The sequence below is a fragment of the Cordyceps militaris genome, assembly GCF_000225605.1.
Source record: "Cordyceps militaris CM01 unplaced genomic scaffold CCM_S00001, whole genome shotgun sequence".
In the NCBI taxonomy this organism is placed as follows: domain Eukaryota; kingdom Fungi; phylum Ascomycota; class Sordariomycetes; order Hypocreales; family Cordycipitaceae; genus Cordyceps; species Cordyceps militaris.
In genome coordinates, this window is record NW_006271969.1 from 2,211,423 (window position 1) to 2,231,344 (window position 19,922).

The 19,922-nt window shown below is 54.3% G+C and overlaps 11 protein-coding genes across 11 annotated transcripts; 4 read left to right on the forward strand and 7 right to left on the reverse strand.

Annotated features, from left to right (window-relative positions):
- Positions 1-662: 662 nt before the first annotated feature.
- CCM_00691 (uncharacterized protein) lies at positions 663-992 on the forward strand (the record flags this gene model as incomplete). The annotated part of the gene is made up of 2 exons (XM_006665850.1): positions 663-739; positions 827-992. The coding sequence occupies 2 exons, from the start codon at positions 663-665 to the stop codon at positions 990-992; spliced, it is 243 nt and encodes an 80-aa protein (XP_006665913.1).
- A 35-nt stretch (positions 993-1,027) lies between these two features.
- Positions 1,028-1,483, reverse strand: CCM_00692 (uncharacterized protein; the record flags this gene model as incomplete). The annotated part of the gene is made up of 1 exon (XM_006665851.1): positions 1,028-1,483. The coding sequence occupies one exon, from the start codon at positions 1,481-1,483 to the stop codon at positions 1,028-1,030; it is 456 nt and encodes a 151-aa protein (XP_006665914.1).
- A 528-nt stretch (positions 1,484-2,011) lies between these two features.
- On the reverse strand, positions 2,012-2,241 carry CCM_00693 (uncharacterized protein; the record flags this gene model as incomplete). The annotated part of the gene is made up of 2 exons (XM_006665852.1): positions 2,012-2,117; positions 2,165-2,241. The coding sequence occupies 2 exons, from the start codon at positions 2,239-2,241 to the stop codon at positions 2,012-2,014; spliced, it is 183 nt and encodes a 60-aa protein (XP_006665915.1).
- Positions 2,242-3,319: 1,078 nt separating this feature from the next.
- Positions 3,320-6,251, reverse strand: CCM_00694 (serine/threonine protein kinase (Prp4), putative; the record flags this gene model as incomplete). Its single annotated transcript, XM_006665853.1, has 5 exons — positions 3,320-3,564; positions 3,680-3,896; positions 4,014-4,382; positions 4,432-5,249; positions 5,321-6,251. The coding sequence occupies 5 exons, from the start codon at positions 6,249-6,251 to the stop codon at positions 3,320-3,322; spliced, it is 2,580 nt and encodes an 859-aa protein (XP_006665916.1).
- Positions 6,252-6,839: 588 nt separating this feature from the next.
- Positions 6,840-7,187, forward strand: CCM_00695 (Translation machinery associated TMA7; the record flags this gene model as incomplete). Its single annotated transcript, XM_006665854.1, has 3 exons — positions 6,840-6,901; positions 6,973-7,055; positions 7,114-7,187. 3 exons carry the CDS (start codon positions 6,840-6,842, stop codon positions 7,185-7,187), a joined length of 219 nt encoding a protein of 72 aa, XP_006665917.1.
- A 217-nt stretch (positions 7,188-7,404) lies between these two features.
- On the reverse strand, positions 7,405-8,216 carry CCM_00696 (uncharacterized protein; the record flags this gene model as incomplete). Its single annotated transcript, XM_006665855.1, has 3 exons — positions 7,405-7,632; positions 7,702-7,922; positions 7,976-8,216. 3 exons carry the CDS (start codon positions 8,214-8,216, stop codon positions 7,405-7,407), a joined length of 690 nt encoding a protein of 229 aa, XP_006665918.1.
- A 770-nt stretch (positions 8,217-8,986) lies between these two features.
- CCM_00697 (uncharacterized protein) lies at positions 8,987-9,482 on the reverse strand (the record flags this gene model as incomplete). Its single annotated transcript, XM_006665856.1, has 2 exons — positions 8,987-9,157; positions 9,267-9,482. 2 exons carry the CDS (start codon positions 9,480-9,482, stop codon positions 8,987-8,989), a joined length of 387 nt encoding a protein of 128 aa, XP_006665919.1.
- Positions 9,483-10,641: 1,159 nt separating this feature from the next.
- On the forward strand, positions 10,642-11,702 carry CCM_00698 (hemolysin-III channel protein Izh2; the record flags this gene model as incomplete). Its single annotated transcript, XM_006665857.1, has 3 exons — positions 10,642-11,184; positions 11,257-11,487; positions 11,541-11,702. The coding sequence occupies 3 exons, from the start codon at positions 10,642-10,644 to the stop codon at positions 11,700-11,702; spliced, it is 936 nt and encodes a 311-aa protein (XP_006665920.1).
- A 71-nt stretch (positions 11,703-11,773) lies between these two features.
- CCM_00699 (transcription factor TFIIIC complex subunit Tfc6, putative) lies at positions 11,774-14,028 on the reverse strand (the record flags this gene model as incomplete). Its single annotated transcript, XM_006665858.1, has 2 exons — positions 11,774-12,750; positions 12,801-14,028. 2 exons carry the CDS (start codon positions 14,026-14,028, stop codon positions 11,774-11,776), a joined length of 2,205 nt encoding a protein of 734 aa, XP_006665921.1.
- A 1,582-nt stretch (positions 14,029-15,610) lies between these two features.
- Positions 15,611-18,062, reverse strand: CCM_00700 (uncharacterized protein; the record flags this gene model as incomplete). Its single annotated transcript, XM_006665859.1, has 10 exons — positions 15,611-15,722; positions 16,129-16,244; positions 16,314-16,417; positions 16,471-16,601; positions 16,667-16,779; positions 16,802-16,896; positions 16,957-17,169; positions 17,234-17,404; positions 17,464-17,649; positions 18,038-18,062. The coding sequence occupies 10 exons, from the start codon at positions 18,060-18,062 to the stop codon at positions 15,611-15,613; spliced, it is 1,266 nt and encodes a 421-aa protein (XP_006665922.1).
- Positions 18,063-18,542: 480 nt separating this feature from the next.
- On the forward strand, positions 18,543-19,725 carry CCM_00701 (uncharacterized protein; the record flags this gene model as incomplete). The annotated part of the gene is made up of 3 exons (XM_006665860.1): positions 18,543-18,700; positions 18,751-19,578; positions 19,617-19,725. 3 exons carry the CDS (start codon positions 18,543-18,545, stop codon positions 19,723-19,725), a joined length of 1,095 nt encoding a protein of 364 aa, XP_006665923.1.
- Between the last annotated feature and the right edge of the window lie 197 nt (positions 19,726-19,922).

Below are 19,922 nucleotides of genomic sequence, written 5' to 3' on the forward strand. Positions count from 1 at the left end.
GCATCAGAATGTGCTTTTCCTGTTTGTTTACGTTGCTCGGCCTTTGTTTTCGGTGACCCTTTTTTGTTTTGAAAAAAATGCAACGCGACGGAGTCGGACAAGAAATTTCCCTCGCTTGCGGAAACCAAACAACGGGGTTCAATGACAGACAAAAACGTCTCAAAGAACCGGAAAAGGAAAAAAAGGCATTCCATGTTGCCAAGGGCTTGCGCCCTGTGACGTTTTGCGAGACATGTAGAGAGGACCCTGGATTGCTAGGAAACCCCTTGTGACGTTATTGCTCTCTCTTTTTCGCTATTGCTCTAACTACCTGCTCCGTAATAACCAAGTATTTGCAATCAAGATCTTGACAGCTGCCTAGTCTCCACGACTCGTATATCGGGCACGCGTTGGTCATACCAGTTAGGTGCCAGAACGGCAGTTTATTTATGCGCATTTACGCGACGAGGGTCACGATGCCTGACGAAACGACGTCACGGCTGTTTCATCTTCGTCCCTAGTCACCTCGGCAGTCTTTTATTCCAATTTGTGAAAACCCCCATCTTTTGGGAGATGACTGACTCTCTCTGCCGGCGGTCAAGCTTGCCATAATAGAGTAAGTACCCCGTGGATGATAGAGTAAGTACCCCGTGGATGAGGCTTTTACGGATACGTTGATCTGCATGGTCCTGGCCACCGGCACATGGAATGGTGCTTCTATCCAGCGTGCATCCCATCCCGACGAGACCATCTGTTCAACGTTTGGACCGCGCAGTGCTTGGACATGTTCGAGTCAACCACTCCCTCGGGTTTCTCTCAGCAACTAACACGTCTTGGGGCTCAATAGCCTACCATCACGATGCGCCACCCCAGCCTCATCCAATGCCGACTTTGCTTTTTCTTGCTTGGCCCTGGTGTTCCCAACCATTGAGTTCCCGGGAGTCCACGACTTTGGCTGGGTGCTGATTCGCCGCTCTGGCCGCACGGTCACTGTCGTCGAGATTTGCCTTTGATTTTCCGGATCATGTAATTTGTAGCTGCTCATTCATCAGTCACATTTCAACAAGCAAGCCACCGCACGTGTAGTCGGCGAGCCGCCAGCTGAAGCAACAAGCTCGCCAACCAGCGCCACGCATGAGCTGAGCAAAGCTTGCTCAGCGGGCCGCGTTTCGCTAGTTCTTCTTGCCTCTCTTCTTCCCTTTTCGCCTTGCGACCAAACAATGCCCAGCCAGGCGGAAGGCTTGCTGGAACCAATCACCAACCCCCTTGTCAGCCTCGTCCGCCCGCCCCATCCCACCCGAGTTTCGACTAAGGTAGGGGTGTCGCTCCATGACATCAATGCGAACATGCGCCGCAATTCCTTGCACATCATGCACACATCGAGAAAAAAAACCCAGGCCAAATGGTTAGGAGAGGAAGTCCGGGGAATGCGCGGATTTTTTAGCGTTTCAATAGTGCCGGCTATCTTGACACTACAGGCAACTAGGACAGGGAAGGTGTTCATGCTGGCGATCTCGCATGACGCCTCCAAGCCTGCAAAGACGCCCGAAAAATGCAAACGTTGCTTCTTTTGCCCTCTTTTGCCGCACGTTCCAGAAAAGAATTCAAGTTTTTTTTTTTACTTTGTTCGGCGTTTTGAAACCGTGGTTAAAACAAGTTGCCACGCGAGGGAGCAAGCCACTCTCTAATTTAGTAACTAGCCCTCGCTTGATGCCTTTTTTTTTTCCTTGTGTCCATTCCGTAGCTTGGCAATGCTTCGACATTTCTATGATACAATTCGTAACAATAAAGGCACGGATGCAAAGCTGAATGAGCACCAACTCCCGTCGGTCCGCCCTTGCATGGCAGCCACGTTGAACACCACATCTGCAAAACATATCCCGGCAACTAGCGAAATTACGCTGGGGAGAGGTCTGTCCGCGCCCGCAGTGGCACGCGCATGCTCGTCACTTTTTTTCGACGACTGGGGTATCGGTCGGTCACTTCAAGGCAACCCTGCAATCTCAAGCATGAATACCCGTGTCCCCCGTAACTAGGCTGAGAAGCGACCGTAGCTCACCGACTTGCCCGGGCCCGGGCCAGGCAGGCCCATTTGCATTGAATGCACGTCCGCTGCAAGCGCAAAGTGGCCCGGCATACTGCTGGCTTGCTGTTGTACGACCTTCGGAACCGACGCTGCGGTGACCCTTCGCAAAGGCCGCCCACGACAGCGCCGCCAGATTGTGCTGCTGTGAACGGTAGTGTGACTGTGGCTGAGTTCATGTCTCTTGGTGCGTGGTGAGCGTGCGCTGGCGTTGAGCCAATACAAGATGATGATGCTTTGACACTTGTTGTTCCATTTGCCATTGCGTGTTAGTGCTACGCTGCACCGCATATGCTTCCCGGGTGTGGCTTGTTTGAGGCATCTGCGTAGTCAATACTTCAAAAAACATTGCAGGTGACTTTTTACAATATCACTTCTCATGTTCTCATCCCAGCGGGAGCCGCCGTCAGAGAGCAAGACCCCCGTGTAACCAACAACCGTGGCAGCACCAACTGCCTGCACGGCTCTCCCGTATCAAAATTGAACATGTTCTAGAATTACATAGCTGTGAATGACGTGGTGTACTGCGAAAGGCTATTTTCATTCCACGCTCGTGATGCGATTTATTGTTCTGTCGTGACTCATTAATTGTGTCGCAAGCCTCGGAAACGCACATGTACCACTCGTCCGCAAAACAAACCCTGTTGGGCTCTAAATTACACCAAATGCGCCTCACGCAATCAAGACAAAGCCACGAAAATTCGCCACTTGACATTTATTGCGCGATTCCGCGACAAAACCACCACTGACAGCCCCTAGAGTGTGTTGGTGATGGGTACAGGGTAGTTGCACGAGTCGCACCTCCAATACGCAAGCCTCGAGTATCACAAGAACAAGCAGGGCACCGTCGTGACAACTGTGAAAAAAAGTTCCGCGACACAGGAATGTCCCTTGTCCCTCTCCAGATCACTGCGCGCAACATGGCGTTGCCATCACATGATGTGCCGCCCAGCGAACATCCCGTGCGAGGGCTTGCCATTAACCTACACCGTCTTACGAAACACGTCTTCGCGTACATGACATCTTTCACGTCGCTATGTGACCACAATAGGCAATTCGGACGGGCAGGTTACATCGGCAACCTACGCATCTCTTACATGGTAGACATGAATACCTAAATCGACATGTAATGCATGAGTGTTCAATTCACGACCTAATTCGCCACCTATTGACAAATACAGCGTACTTGAATCGCACACGTCCCACTCTATAGCAGATTTATAGCGTGTATGCATTCGAAAGCATGCAACGTCCTCTTCATCGCTTCACGGATGACGCCCTCGATGTAAAGAATGGGTGCTTCAGCGCGTCCGTGGGCTTGATCCGCTTGTCCGGATTCAACGCTAGGCACTGCTCCAGCAAGTCGACAAAGTGATTCAGGTCCTTGGTCTCCGCGTCATTCATCCCCGCTGACGCAGCCATCAGGCGCGTCCGAAGGTCCCGCGTGGGCTTCACCACCGGCAGCGTTCGTACAGCGGTCTGGAACAAAAAGCACACGTTAGCTACATAACTCGTCATAAATTTCCATGTAGAAAGCAAGGCAGATCCGTTTCGCAGGCCAGCCCCAGAGATGTCATGTCACTCAGTGCCAGCTTGGTTGTGTCAAAACAGCCTCACCTCTCACACCGGCGACTATCCACTGTTTCGGATCCTTTGCTTGCCCTGGTCCGGCCATCTCATGCACCCAGGCCAAGCCCGACGATGCGGCCACCTGCGACCGTAACCGCCGCGATGGGATTTCACTTGCGCTCCGAGTTGACTGGCTACGGAGGCTGGTAGCGTTGGATGCAGGGGCCGCCACGTCGGCGCTTAGAACGCCGGCTTTTCTCACCACCTGGAGCTAATGCACGTCATGCTCAAAAATAGTAACCAGCAGATTGCTTAGAGACAAAGCCATGTGGTGCAAAAGAAGGCAGGTGATAATACGACAAATTTTGAAAAAGGAACGTACCTTGTTGAGGAGCTTGTCGTGCTCTACGCTGACAAATTGGCCCAGATCATCAAAATGGCCGGCCGAGAGCTGTCCACGCTTGTACAGCTTGGGAGTGAAGCGTCCACGGATTTCCATAATGGCCTTAAGCATCTGATTGTTGCTGTCGCCGGTAAAGAGAATCTTGCCCGTGTAGAGCTCGTAGAGTGTACAGCCGATGGACCACATGTCGACGCCGTAATCATACGACATGCCGAGGATGATTTCTGGCGCTCGGTAAAATCGGCTGACAAGATACGGAGTGATCTCCGTATGTGCGGTTGCTGCGTCTGACCGATCAATGGCCGTTCCCAAGTCGCAAATTTTCAGCATGCTGCGGTTTTCATTCACCTGCGTCTCGGTTAGCTTGGTACCGTCTCAAGAGTATCTCAACGCTCACCAGAATGTTGTCGGGTTTCAAATCAGCATGGATGATGCTGCATTTGCGCATGTGAGCCAACGAGACAAAGATTTGGTATGCATACGTTCGCGTCGCGCTGAGGTTGATGCCGACATTGTTACCAAACTTTCGTAGCACCTCACGCAAGTTCATACTCAGGCTTTCAAACACCATGCACAAGTGCCCGCGGTAGTCGAATGAGACTTCAAACTTGACGATGTGCTTGCGATTCTCTGGATCGGCGTCGTTGAGCTTTTCGAGGATCGCAATCTCGGTGTAGCCGCCTTTACGCAGGGCATCGTTGTTTCGCATGATCTTGATGGCAACTGGCATTTTTGTGGTCGTGTCGAGGGCCTGCACAACGCCCGAGAACATGCCTCGTCCAAGAGTCGACTGGATCTGGTAACGACCGTTGATGATCTCGCCGACTCGCATCTTGTAGTAGCCGTCCTTGTCGTCACCTTCGAGGATGCCTCCTTTGCCAGTGTTGGCAGCTACCTCGTCGCCCTGGGCTGGCATCGTCGCGTACTTTTCCTCGTCGAAATCGTCGGCGAACATGTCGAAACCATCGTCTTCGTCCTCGTCTGCGCGCGCGTCTTTCGCTTCGACCCCATTCTGTTCAGCCTGCGCAATACCGTTTACTGCATGGCCTTGACGAAGCCCATCGCGCTGTTCATCCACTCTCATATCAACTGTTGGGTCATAATCAGCTGCGGATGGGCCGTCATCTTCGTCGTCTTTTGGAACGGCGTGGCTGTTCATCAGAGCGCGGTCGTCGGTGAGATCAAGTCTTCCCGGAGACATGGCATGGTGCGATGCTGGTGACCTAGGTGATGTCATGTCTAGCTTGTTAAAAGGGAGTGACCAGAGCAACGTAGGCTGAACTTACTTGACTGTGGTGTTTGCGGCGTCTCTACGTCAATGGTCGCATCCGAGACTGTAGGCGAGGCTGCGCGAACCTTTTCGGTGGCTCCGACAGCTTGAAGAAGCAAGGGTGTAGCAGAGCTAGATTTTGCGAGAAGTGCTCCGCGGCGTTTGCGACGACGTTCAATCTCGGCCTCTTCGTCGAATTCCTCTTGATTGTCATAATCGTAGTTCGAATCAGCGGCAGGTTGTTCTCTGGAGCTGGTCAGTACTCCGCTGCTATCAAACTCTGCGAAGTGCACTGACTTGGTGGCTGGATCGGCGCGAGCAGCGGCACCAGTCTCAGAACTGTGTTTGTGTGATTTAGCATCTGCATTGGCTGCGGGAGGCACTGACGCGCCGGTCCTCCATCGTGACTCAGAACTTGCCATGGTAGAGTCGCGGTAATTGTCGTAGTCGAGACCGTGATTGCGCCGTCCTGGGGAGATGCGGCGCCCACCTCTTCCGTTGCGTCCGCTGCTGTGATCGTTGTGGTGCGATCGATGGGGCGGTGAGCGGCTGTGACGGCGGTCGCGATCTTTATCGTTGTAGTGGTCTCGGCTGCGATCACGGCTGCGGTTTGGGATGTCTCTGCTGTCTAGCCCTCGTCCAGAGGATCGATCCAGATCGTCGTAGGATATTCTTGAGCGCTTGTGGTCGTCACGTCTTTCGCGGCTGTCACGGTCGGAGCGAGACGGGCCTGGCACATCGCGTCGCCGGCTCCGTGCATCGTAGTCATCGCGGCCGCGCTTGTAGCCTCTGGGGGAGCGGGTTCTCTGCGAGTCTCGATCGGGCGAGTCCCGGTTAGGTAGTCTGTCTCGACGGTCAACACTGCTTCCTTGTGTGCACGGCAGTGATGATGCCTTCAAATTGCCTCCATTGTCCTCAACAATTTCGCCCTCGTCGGAACTCGACATAATGAATTTTGCGCTGCGACCCTTGCGGGATCTTTATACAGTGAGGAGCAACGAGCAAGTGTCAGCACTGAGCAATTCCAAAGCAATGTTCAGCAGGTTGTGGTCGAACCGGTTCAGCGTGGACTCGTCAGCCTCAGGTCATTGGGGTGCTGGGCAGACTTCTCCGATGTAGGATGAACTGTGATGAATTGAGGGATGAAGATACGAGCCGTACCTTTCGCCTTGCTGGAGACGTCGGATGTTGCGACGATGTCTGGGCGGAGTAGGCACGGACGATGCCTGACGATTTGAGTACCGACGCTGCTTTACGGTATTGTGGAGATGCACGCTGCGTATTGGGTCAAACGGTTAAAGCAGCTCTGGCTGTAGACTGTTCGGGAAGGCCGCTACAGGTGGCTAATAAAGTGGCGAGCTAGTACGAATGGACCATTCTGACGAAGGTATTTTCTCTCTGATCTGATTGTCGAATCTTACGCATTTTGAACGATATTCCAACGATTTTACACACTTCGACTCGTCGATCCCCCGAGTTACTCACGAATACACAAGGTTCTCTTCACGTTGCAAAAGGCCAAAAAATGGGCGGCAATGTCAAGAAAGGAGGCATGTGACGTTACCGCTTTCTCGGGACGAACTCTCATTGCTGGCTGGTTGGCCGCGTCCTGCCTGCGGCCACCAGTATTCATATGGGCTAACACTGGATTTTATGCACAGACGGCAGGACCAAGCCCCTGAAGGCTCCCAAGAAGGCGGCGAAAGAGCTCGACGAGGTGGACATTGCCCATCAGAAAAAAGTGAACGACGGTACGAAATGAAGAGACTGCACTCTTGTGACAACATTGGCTGATTTGATTTTCAACAGAAAAGAAAGCGATACAGGAGGCGGCGAATAAATTACGTGCCGACAAGGCTGGCAAGAAGAGCGCCAAAAAATAGGCGGCTGCGAGGAGCAGACATGATGATTACGACGCGCTCTGTTTGGTGTTGTGATTGATTTCAGATTTTTTCTTTTTTTTCGTTCAAATGAAGTTTGACTCTCCGAGTTGATACTATGTCCAATGCCTCCTCTGAAACTGTCGACCAATTCGACTGCCATTACAGCAGATTGGTCGTCTTCGATGTCACCTCGAAATAAATACTGCCGCAGATGAAGTCATATGGGGAGAGAAGAGTCTTCTTGAACGGATAAATGCTGCCAATGGCCCTCGTTCCTACAGCCGCGCAGCCTTGCTAGCCTCGCAAGCACATACTCCTCACACGGCGTCTCACTAGGATCCCGAGCGTGCTCTTCGTCGTGCTCAAACAAATCTCTTAGCCATCCATTGTGCTCATCCTGCATGCAAATGGTATCCTTGTACTTTGGGCCGAGGACGCGTTGATACTGCCTCAATCAGTCCCTCTGCATGTGCGTTGCTTTGGTGTACTGCCCAACGGCTGAATACGCTCGTGCCAGGATATTCATCATGGCAATGGTGTCTAAGTCCTCCAACCCTCCTAGGCGCCCTCGGCACTCGATGGCCTCGGTAAGAAGTTCCGCTCCCTCTTCGTCCCTGTCCTGCTCGATGAGGCGCAGTGACCACGTCTCTTGGCGTTGGAGCGTCTTGTTATCCTCTGGCCCATATGCCCCTTGTACATCCTGATAATTTCGTGATCGAGCTCGTCCGATTCGTGCTGGCGATCTTCAATAGCGTACATTTCACGTAGGTCGTCCATGGTTCTCATACTTTTCCAATGGCAGTCCTCAACTGTGGCTTTGTGACTGGCCACGACCTCTTTAAACAGAGCCTCCGCCTCCTCACATTTGCCTTGTTCGCTGACAGTTTGCGCCAGGTCTCTCGTTATCTTGGCAGTATGCCGACGTTGACTAGCTACAGCAGTCTTATACACCTCTAGGACCTGCTTCTGCTGTGCTTCTGCCTCGGCCGAGTATTCCTGCTGCGTTTGCAGCCGAGCAAAGGATAGCATAATGTCGAGAGTTGCCTTGTTGTTTGTGACATTCTTTATTTATTTGCGAACCTCGAGGACTTTCTCAGGCAGAGACTTGGCTTTTGCGTAATGCTCTAGGCTAGAGTCCGACAAGAGTGCAAATTTCTCCACTGCATCCAGTGTTCTCTCGTCGTCGAAGCCGTAATTGGCTTCACATATGCCGATAATCTCATTGTAGAGTTGCTGGTCGTCGCTGAGCGGACCGCCACCACGGCAATACTAGCCCAAGCTAAGCATCGAGACGATCGTATCGACGTAATAATTTAAGCCATACATGGATCGTTGCGAAGGAACTACCTCTAGTTGCATAGCTATCGTTTCCTCATGTCAACCAAGACTGTGACTGCCCTTCCATATAATCCACTGTAGCAGGGCAGCTGGATCCGTAGTTGAGTCTTGATTCGGCAACCAAATGAAATAAGAGCTCGACAGCCTAATTTATGCGCGCTTGGCGTTGGTAATCGATCGCGACGAAGGACCTGGATTCTAAGGTTACCGGATGAGACCCTAGCCCCATTTTGAACAACTAGATTGCGTCTTTCTCCCGTGATTCGGTGAAGGCTGTCGCCCAGCGCCCTGTTCTGTACCATAAGACACATTCTGGTCGTCGGCACTGTCGAGAACCATTGACCATTTCCCATTTCCCATTTCTCTCGTTTGAAAGCCAAGTATACAAACGTTGTGGGATGTCTGATTTTGGGGCTTGTCTTCCAGAAAGCTTTATGGCTTCGGCTATAGCGCGAAAGCTTTCATAAACCCTCGCTCCAGAGATCCTTTTGCTTCTCTGTTGCTCGATAGACATATTCGAGAGCCAGTTGAGATTTTCCGATACCGCCGAGCCCGACTAGAGTCACCCGCCCAGGAGGCTGAGAGCACTGCCCTTGAATTCGGTCAAGAAAAGTCGCCGCGACTAACAAAGTCTGGATCTCGCGAAAAGGGAATTAAAGAGAATGGTTCTGTGGGTGGCTCGGGGCGTTCTTCTCAAACCAGCGGAAGGTACTCCGCAATAATCTGATACTCATAACTTACCTTGCCCCGGGTATCGCTGCCGGAGGCCCAAGAGGCCCTGTTGGATACCACTGCGGCCATGGACGAGGAAATCCGGCGCGGCTCGGCCAAGAGCGAGGATACCCTGGTCATGGCGGTGACGGAGAATGTAGTGGTGGATGAAAAGGCGCGGGTCCGCGTGGGAAATGAATACTCTGCGACTGTCACGGCGGAGACGCTACTGGACAGACCTGGCATGGCCAAGGTTCACAGGATTGAAGTCAAAGGCACCTCGCGGGGGCAGGTTGGCAATAGCTATGGATTTGGCAGCATTTTTTATGACTGATGCGATAGTGGCTGTACTTCATGGACTGTACCGCACTGCATTGTAAGAGGAAGGTTTTCAAATTCGAGGGGAAACCCATCCGGCACCCACAGCGTTCCACAATGCCTGTTCTTGTACAACTTCTTGATAAATGCATATGGAGGGTGTCATGTGCTACAGTGGCGTGTGTTGTTTGGGGTGGTAGGCGCCATACGTTTTTGCCGCAGCGGCGCACAAGAATGGAGACGGACTCTTCTCATGCAGGTGTGCTGTTAGTGACGGAGGAGATGCTCCTGCTCATGGAATTGAATCGCAGAGGCTACCCGACAGTCGTGATGTTGTTCTTGATGAGAGAATACGAGGCGAAGCTTGGCGGTGCTGTCTATTATGCTCTGTCCAGTCACTTTGTTTGTGGTAACGGTAAATGTTGATATCTTATTTAAAATTGCTAGCTGTAAGAAGAGGAATTCCTCTCATTTTTGAACGATGATGTGAACTTGAAGCAGTCTTTTGCATCTGGTGAGAGTGCCCAGCCACCACCGGTCAATAATACCCTCGTCTTTTTAATTATTGTCATTTTCCTGATCACCATCTTCTTCTTCATATATATAAGTCAGTTCATTAGATTTTCCTTAATATTTATTATTATTTCACCCTCTGTTCCTGTACGTCGTTTTTACTACAGTGCCTTGTCATCTGCCTGCCAGCGTCGTTACTAGCGCTAGGAAAGCCCAGCCAACAAGCGCCGAACAAACAGGAGTGGTGACAAGTGCTGTAAAATTGCAACCCTACAGAAATAAATGAATTCATTTGTTACCATTATGCTAAAGCAGATAGTACAGTGCTGAGGCACCACTCAACCCGATTTGTAGCAATGTCCGTGTCGTCGTCGAAGACCATGCTTGAGCCTCGGAGCGCCGACAGGAATCCCATGTGAGCCCCAACAAAAAGCACAAGACCCGTACCAACAAATGCATTGTCCGCCCATCACTAGATCAATACTAGCATCTCGAAATGAAGTCATAACCCATCATACACCTCTTCCTGAACCAATCCATCCTACTCCAATCGGCGACTCCTCGAGACCTCGCCATGGCCACGTCCACCGTCCGCCAGCGCCGGCCCTCCATCACCGCCTCCGCCATCCACGCCGCCCACGCCATCGAGCAGCGCGTCGAGCACACGCTCCTCCATCTCTGGGACGACCTGCCCGCTTGGCGGCGCGACAATGCCTTTATCCGTAGCGGCTACCGTCCGATCCGGGCGTCGTATGCGCACGCCGCCCGCTCCCTGCTCTACCTGCACAACGAGTCGGTCAACATCTGGACGCACCTCCTCGGCGCACTCGCCGCTATCGCCAGCGCCTGCTACGTCTACCTCACCGTGCACCCTCGGTATGAGTCGGCGCGCGCGGCCGATGTCGCCGTCTTTGCCTGCTTCTTTGGCGGCGCTGTCGTTTGCCTAGGCATGAGCGCCACCTTTCACGCTGTGCTCGACCACTCGCAGGCCGTCGCCAAATGGGGCAACAAGCTCGACTACACAGGCATCGTCGCCCTCATTGTCGGGAGCTATGTGCCCGCGCTCTACTACGGCTTCTTCTGCCAGCCTGTGCTGTTCCAGGCCTATCTCTACGTGGTACGTCTGCCAAACTGCTTCCCGTTGGACTTCCCGAGACAACATCTAACAAACGGCGACCCGTGGGCGTAGATGTGCGCTCTGGGGGCTGCCTGCGCAACCGTATCCTGGGTTGAGCGCTTCCGCACGTCGGCCTGGCGTCCCTACCGCGCCACCATGTTTATCAGCCTCGGCGTCTCGGGCGTCGTGCCCATTGTCCATGGCGTTCGCAGCCACGGCTACCAGTACTTTGAGGATCGCATGGGTCTGAGCTGGGTCATTATCCAAGGTGTCCTGTACATATTTGGTGCTGTTCTCTACGCTGTAAGTGCTCTGTGCTCCATACGCCTGAACAATTACCTGCTAACACTGCCCAGGCACGCTGGCCGGAGAGGAGCTTCCCGGGCAAATTTGACATTTGGGGCAGCTCGCATCAGATATTTCATGTCTGTGTGCTTCTCGCTGCAGCTACACACTTTTATGGCATGGCCAAGGCCTTTGACTACCACCACACTGGCAACGGCTCACAATGTCCATAGACGGCATAGTCATGTTGAAACTTGTAGTCACACATGGCGTTACCTCATTTCCAATAAAGTATGGTATCATATTACTCGTCATTATCCTTGTTCTCAATTCCCAGGTCCATGATTCGCACAAGGCCTGAGCCCATCGCCATGGCTGCCCAGCAGCCGTAGCCGTCGTTGGGATTCCACTCCATCGTTGTGATTCTAGTCAGAGGTTCGTGCACGGCCGCGCGGGACGCATCGCTCGACTTGAGCACATCGTCCCCGTCCTCGTCGGCATTTTCCACTACTCTGCTCTGCTTCTTCTTGACTGCTGCCTTGCCCTTTTTCGTAGCTGGCTGCGTGTCGTTTCTTGGGTTTCGGTTCTTTTCTACCTCGAAACCTTGCACCACGCGTGACGCACCTCTCCTGCCAGCAGGCGAGTCTAGTGGGAACAGATGATGGGGCCGGTGCTCGTGCTGGAACAGACGAAGACGATACGTCGCGTCGCTGCGGCTGTTGAAGTGCTCGACTTGGGGGTTGATGCACCAGACCGAGCCGTCCATCAGCCCAATCAACAGGAACGGATGTGTTTTCCCAGTGGCAATGCAGGAGGGAAAACTGTCGCCCGTAAACGTCGTACGGAAAAGCGGAAAGTTGGCGTGGTGCATGAACCCAATGACTGTATTGTTTACGCGTGCCGAAGGGTAGACGGAGAAGAAGCCCAGCATCTGGTCGCTCCACGCCAAGAGGCCGGGCTGGGTGGTTACGGTGATGGACTGCATCTCTGTAAACTCGTAACTCGGCGCCTCCAGGTCTAGAATACGCATTGTGCCGCCTAGCGGCGTCGCAGCAACAATGTACGGCATACTCGGGTAGCCTGTGGCGATTTCCACGACATGACTATGATGAACAGCGTGGCGAGATAGCAAATAACAAGGGAAGATGGACCACAGTGCTACAGAACCGTCTGAGTAGCCCACCACAAGACGGTTCATACTCGCCCAGCTCATGGCGGTGGCGTCGATGCCCGCCTCATTCCGTAGACACAAGACGGCGACAGGGGTAAGAAGCTCCTCTACTTTCAAGTTAGCGCACATGAACACAACAGAACGGCTCGCATGCACTTGCCGTATTCTTCCAAGCCCTCATCGTCGACCTCAAATACGTACACCGCACCGTTGGCGCACAAAACGGCGAGATAGCCACCGATTGGATTCCATCGCACACGCCTCGCCCGACCATGAGGGAAGCACAGCGTTCTGGTGAGGCACGGAGGCAGGGTTGTCGTCATCGCCGAACCTCGAGCGGCCGGCACATCTCCTTGCACCTCCCACAGCTGCACCGTACCGCGAGACTGAAACTGCGTCTTGGCCGCCTCGTCCGCAAACTCGTGCACCTCTTGATCCGCATGTGGCATCACAGCAGCGGCGAGGCGCTGCCTCGTTTGCTCGCGCGCACGCGGTGCCCAATCCATGCTCGTAACAATGCCCCCCGTGTCCAAAATCCACCCACTCGGCTCCTTATCGTCGCTCTCGTCGTATTCGAAAGGTATCCCTGCTTGCGAGAGGGCGTAACCACCACCGGACACAAAAAACACCTCCTCTGTGACCGAAGGCCCGACAAGAACAGGCATACGGTGTGTCGGACTTCTGTACGGCGCCGCCTCTGCTGGCGATAGGCCTCGCAGTGGTCGGCAACCGTCCATCGCCGCCTCAACCTTGGCCCGCCACGCAGCAGCCAGCGCAGCCTCCCTTCCCTCATAGTCATCCAGCCAGGCCCCCCTCGACGGCACGGGTGAATCGCCCTGGGGCGTTCTGGGGGGTAGCACCGGCCACTGGAACCACCGGTTGAGCAAGGCCTGCACCGTCTCCATGCGTTCCTCGTCTGGCCCGTACCACGCGGAGACGAGGTGATGACGACGCACGGCGCGGTCGTTAGGGCCAATGTACGTCTTGGGTTGGTGGCCGCCCTCTTGCGTGGCCAGCGGGATCTCTAGGTAGCCCCTAGTGAGCTTGGTAGTTTTCCCGCCCCCCTTGGGGGCTGGTGGTTGCGGCGCTGTTCCCGCCTCAGACTTTGCTGCGCGACGTCGTGCGGGCTTCGTGGTAGTTTGTATACTCTCTGATTCGCTTATGCTGATGCCATCCTCCTCTGAGGCGTTGTCCTCATCTGCTGTGTTGTTCTGCTCGTCATCCTCTTCCTCTGGATCCTCTGTGGCCGCCTCATTTTCAAAGTTGGCACCCTCCTCTTCATCATTGCTGGGAGCTTGGGCAATCACATCATCTTCCGTGGAACTATCTCCAAAGTGATACTCTTCCTCTGCATAGCTTTTGGTGCGATTCGACCTCCGAGTCCGCATTGCGAGCTGGCAAGAGATGCGGTTCAGATGATGATCTTGGTTGGTTGGTGGGGTTGCGTTGGCTGGTGCCAAAGTCTGTAAGTGGCTGTGGGGCGTCACCAAGACAAACTCGGGAATCACGTTAAGAATAGGATTTGCGCGTCCTAACTATTCTAAATGGTGATTAAACTTGTCAACGTTATTTAAGCGTTCCTCGACATTTCCATGGCATTTTTCGCCAGTTTCGATCTCATCCGCCCCTCCGCTGGCTAGTGGTGCGTTAGAACCCCCCTGCCAGACCTACAATACTCTATGCACATTCGGCTCCTTCTCGTAAATGAGAGGACAATGAAACTCTGTACACCCGTGAACTACTGTATATAATAGAGTTTCACATTATATGAACTTGTTTTCTTTCAAAATCCACTAGCACTTGCCGTTTGCGTGTCACTGCTCATGCTTGCCCCGTCTTCTTGGCGCAGAGTACAGCCCGGACTGCCAATCAAATCCTATAACAACGACCGATTCACATTAAAACATGCAACGCGGGAGGGTGGCGGTAAGACCTGCTGCCCCTGTGCGCCGTTGGCCATCACCAGGTATTCACTGACAATCACTGACAATCCTTATCTGACGGTATTGCTTTGGCCGGAAAGCGGAGTTTTCTAACATCGTATTCAAATATTGGTAAGCGTGTTATTTCTCATTTTCAAAAATAGTTGAGTTGAGCAGCAAATAGATGGCGTCGAGATGGCGGGCAGGACGGGGCCACACACGGATCCAGCCACGCCACGGACACAACAGCTAATATTGCTTGCCTGCCTGATACAAACAACAGAGTGAATATCATCGTATAGTTTTACACAGCATGCGTTTCACGAACTGATGGCCTCATTGTGATCGATTGGCTCTCCTTTCTTGCCGACTGCAGAAGAGATGGCACGGGCTATCACAATGCGAGATGGCACAGGCTTCCACAACGCGAGATGGACTCAGTCAACCAGAGCAAACCTCGTATTCTCGCCAGACTTTGCCAAACTGAGTCGAAGTGACCAGTCTGCGAATCACTCTCCCTTGCTCCCCTAGAATCTGTTTCTGAACGACCCCAAAGCTATATAAACGCCGACTCCCCCAAGTGCACTTCCCGTTTTCTTAGACTTCACATTCACACTCATGTTATGGCCTTCGACAACAGGCCCCCTTCGGAACAAACCTTTGATCGGATCGATCAAGTTGACCCGCTGACTTGGTCGAAGTGGTCTTTGGAATGGTTCGAACGGGGTCTGCTAGCTAGCGGTCGACAACATTAACATTCACAGTTTGGGGGAAGGAAGGCAGGCAGGGCTCCCGGGTACTAACCTGTTCGTTTTTTTTCTCTGTAGGATCGACCGACCCGACGACACTCTCGCCCGACGACACTCGCCCGACGACAACTCTCGCTGCCGCAGCTGTTTCCTTTTGGGCCGTTTTCTTTTTTGTCCCTTTCCCATTATTCTTTCTTTCTTTCCCCGCCCATTATTCTTTTGTTACCTGGGGTTTTTTTTTTTTTTTTTTTTTTTCCTCCCCGTCGTATGTTCCTCCAAACCTCCCATGCCAGTTCTAGCTAACGTTCAATAGGACAAGCCTCTACACCAACATCGACACCAGCTGCCCCCGACAGTATACGACAATCGACACTAGCTGGGGTGTAGAGGCCCAAAAGGACTTTACTTCTACTGTTAGTCTCTATACGAATGCGATTGACTAAGACTTGCTGACGTTACTCTAGGGTGCGCTGTTGCCTCTGGGCAAAGCGGGGGGTTGGCGGTGGCCTGAGTGTGGAGTACAATTTTCTATACCATCTCATTGGCGACCAACATCTGCTAACTTCACTTAGGTTGCTTAACTTAGAAGTAGGAATGGAAGGGGGAAAGTGTGGTGGATTGAGGGGTCATGTAAGTCTATTATCCTGATACCATCCTTGGCCGACCAACACCTGTTAACTGACCTAGGTTACATAGTATTACAATACGCATAAAAACCTGTAGCCGGGGCGCCGGCGTACGTGCATACCCTGATACACTTGTCTGAGAAACCAAATACTAACTGTTCTACAATTCGACAAGGTACAAGCGTTACTACCCGGCCGCGGCGAACCCTACGACACCCGACTCTCTCGCCTCCCCGATCCCCGACACCCAGTCTACTTCGACGCCCTCGAACTCCTCCAAGACAAGGCCGCCTTTGAGGAGTCTACGCTCTCAAGTTCCCCAAGACCTATTGCTCTCCAGCGGCCAATATTTCTCATAATACGTCCCGGCATATGCCCCTTGGAGCCTAGCCTGCCTCAGACCCTCGCCTCCCCAAACTATGGCCTGGTCCAAATCCTCTTCAAACTCGGATACCAACACCCTCGCCATGAACCGGATGACTTAGATGTCATTGTTGCCTGAGGTTCGATACCGCGTCTCCTTGGACGCCTACAATAGCTGATGCGATGATTCGATGCACTGTCCCCAAAGGCTTTCGATAGCACAGTTGCTCTCAGCGTATTGGTGTTGGTGTTGGTGCAGACGATGCTGGTGATGCTGATGATGCTGATGATGCTGATGATGCTGAGACGCTGGTGTTACTCCTGCATCTGCCTCGGGTTCGTCGCCCCCCAGCTAGTTTTGGTTGCCCTGGTCCCGGTGCCGTTTGATGCTGCGGTTCCTCGGATATGCTGCTGTCGTCGGGTTGCTTGTCTCTGCCCCGGCCTCCATTGATTGAGCTTCTGGGGTAGGGAGCTAGTGCCTGGTATCTCCACGGCAAGTACCATCCACAGCCGTCCCCAGTCACGGTAGCCCCCACCCTTCAGCCGGCCTCTCCAAACGCGCCAGGAGATCGGGGCTGGCTGCCGTTTTTGATCACCTGAGAGCGCAACTTCTCCTGGCGACTGCCCGTCGACTCGCGCCGTCGCCGACACCTAACCCTGCGTCTCGGCGATGCGCACGCTACCAAGCCACACCGAGCGGTTGGTGAGCGCTCCGCTCTCTCGACGGTGGTTGACCTCTGGCCCGCCAAGAAAGTAACGGTCGGAGGTGAGCTCAGTCTGGCTGAACTGTCCGGCAACCTTGAACGTACCAGAAGACTGAAGGGTGGCGATGGCAGATTCTGGACCCAGCCGAACGATTTCGCCAACCGCTGGTCTAGTCTGCCTCGACCGAGAGCCTCACATCGGACCCCAACGCAGTCAACGGTCGACTACGATCTGCAGGACCTGCGGCCGACTCGCGCAGTGGACCGCTGGGGACGCGGCCAGCACTCCCTTCTTGTATATTTCTGGGCTTTGTGCGCGCCGCCCGCAACAGCTGCTGGGGACGTGGCCAGCACTCCCTTCTGGTGTTTCTCTGGGCTTTGTGCGCGCCGCCAGCAACGGCTGCTGGTGGCCGCCGAGTGCCCCCAAAAGATGCACAGATTATGAGCCGCATAGGGAACCTGCTCTGGTCCCCGCGCCCCATTCGCGGAGCGCCGCCTGCTTGAAGGTATGCTGCTCAGCCAGGAGCTGGCTGCTTGCTGTCGGGCTCATCCTGGGCTGGCCAGCTCGGGAAATGCCAAACAAGGCGACAGCAGCAAAGCCCGGCCCGGGGGTTGCAAATTGTCTTGCACCACCTGTAGTCAAGCCTGGTGACGTGCAGGCCACCCAACCAACTCTTGAGCGAGTGACCCAGCGCTCATGAGCTCAGAAGACTCTTTACGAGTCGACGGATGACTGCCTAGCGGCGGACTCCCTGGCTGTGGGCTTCGAGGCACTCTACCTGCTGCTGCAGGAAGGAGTCTCTGACTAGGTGGCATGGTTGCTTGGAGCGGCCACGCTCAAGAGGAGGAGGACTACTCGGCGGTATTGGGGCGGGCTGGAGTGAGTTTGGGGCTGGGTTTGGTCGGTGTCTTTCCGGGGTTGTCTACTAACGAAAACAGCTTGTTTAAGGGGGTAGGCAAGTACTTCTGTTGGGCAGCCTGATGACTTTGTAGCGGTGGTGTAGCATGTGATGGACGGAATATAAGCTTTTACCTTGAACATTTTGCTGCACTGCCATTGCGATGATGCCATGTGATTTGTTGTAGTGATGTGATGTAGTGCTATGCCGTAGCTATGTGCTGTAGATGATGCGCCGTAGTGATATGCTGCAAATGAATATGGCGATGCACTATCGAGGGCTGCTGAGTGATGATAGGGGTCTTGTAGGCGGTAGCGGACTGATCGAGGCTGTGGTTACTGGTGTAGTGGTATTACTCAAGGAAAGGCTGCACGATGGAGATGATCTGTTTGGCGAGGATGGACGATGATGCTGGTGTTGTTGGTGGTGATGCTGATGTTGGTGGTGATAAGGGTCAAAAGGCAGAGCTGTTACAGGGCCTACCGTTGTACTTCGACAGTTGGCAGGCTTCAGTGGTGTTACCCGCCAATTAGCCGCGCCAGCCTCACATCTACCCTGTTATTACCTGGTAATTAGAAGCTGTTCAATCTACAACTCACAGTACGAATCTCGGCCCTCAATAGCGGCACTAAAATCGCAATGAACCAACCAGTGAAGTCAGAAGCCAAAGGGCATACCAGAAACAAATCATCTACATCACGCAGTATGTATCGCGGTGCACGTTTACCTGTCGGTACGCTAACGCCTGCAGCATCGAGACCGCGGGCATCAACAAAAGGACCGCTAGACGTCGACGAGTGAGTATCCAAACTCTCCCAACCGTCGTCTATCGATACTAACAAATAAGTGACCCTCTTTCCACGCCCGGAACACCCTCTGCATCACATGGCTCGCCGAACCCCAGCCTACGCCGCCCCCCCGCGTCCCCACGCGCACGCCCGACGGCCTCATCCCCCGTCTCACAAATTGGCGAGCCGCAGCGCAAAGACTTTTCCTTCCTGATGCGAGCTGAAATTTACCACCCGCTGACGCCCCTCAACGTGCCCCTCGCGTTCCGCAGCGCGCCGGGGCAGCCCGACCCGCGGGGCCGGCCAGAGGACCTGCTCGCGCGGGGCCACTTTCGCGCCGCCGCCATCGCCGCCGTGCAGGAGCTGACCGGCAGCGGCGGCAGTCGCCCCAGCGTCGACCCGCGTGACACGCGGCGCATCTTTGACCTGCTGTACACGCGTCTCGCGTGCCTGACGCTCATCGACGCCACGCCACTCGCTGCGCAGGAAGTCAAGGCGCTCGAGGACCTCGCAAGCGTGCGCACCTACGTCGATGATGCCACCGGTGAGCACCTGGTGCCGTGGGAGCTGCGCGTGCTCAACGTGCGGCTGCAGGCGCTCGGATTTGGCGACCCACGCCGCGCTGTCATGAGCTACCACGACTTGGGGCGTGAGGCCCGCGAGCGCATCGCCACAGCCGCGGCGCGCCATGCGCACTCCGAGACGGAACTATGGAAGGCGCGCCTACAGGAGCTCGGCATCAAGGTTGCCGGCGCGCTCGTCGACATGGATGACCTGCCTGGCGCGGCGCACCAGCTGCGGAGCCTGCGTGGCCACGGCGACGCGCGCCTGGAGCTGGCCCGGGCGCTGCTGTGGCTGCAGCTGGGCGACGCCGAAAGTGCAAAGGAGTGTGCGCGACGCTGCGAGAAAGACATGGGCACGACAGATGGAATCATCCTGGCACTGTGCGACATGGCCGAGGCGGACTACGAGGCGGCGCTGGCGCGGTGGCAAGCGCTGCGGTCAGGGCTCGACGACGAGATGGTGAGCGTTAACGCGGCCACCTGTCTGCTGTACCTAGGGCGCATCGTCGAGGGACGCGATATCCTCGAGGGGCTGGTGGACAAGGGCTACTCATCGCACACGCTGTTGTTCAACTTGTCAACTATGTACGAGTTGTGCACGGATAAGAATAAGCCGCTCAAGGTGAAGCTGACGGAACGCGTGGCGGCCATGGAGGAGTCTCCTGCCG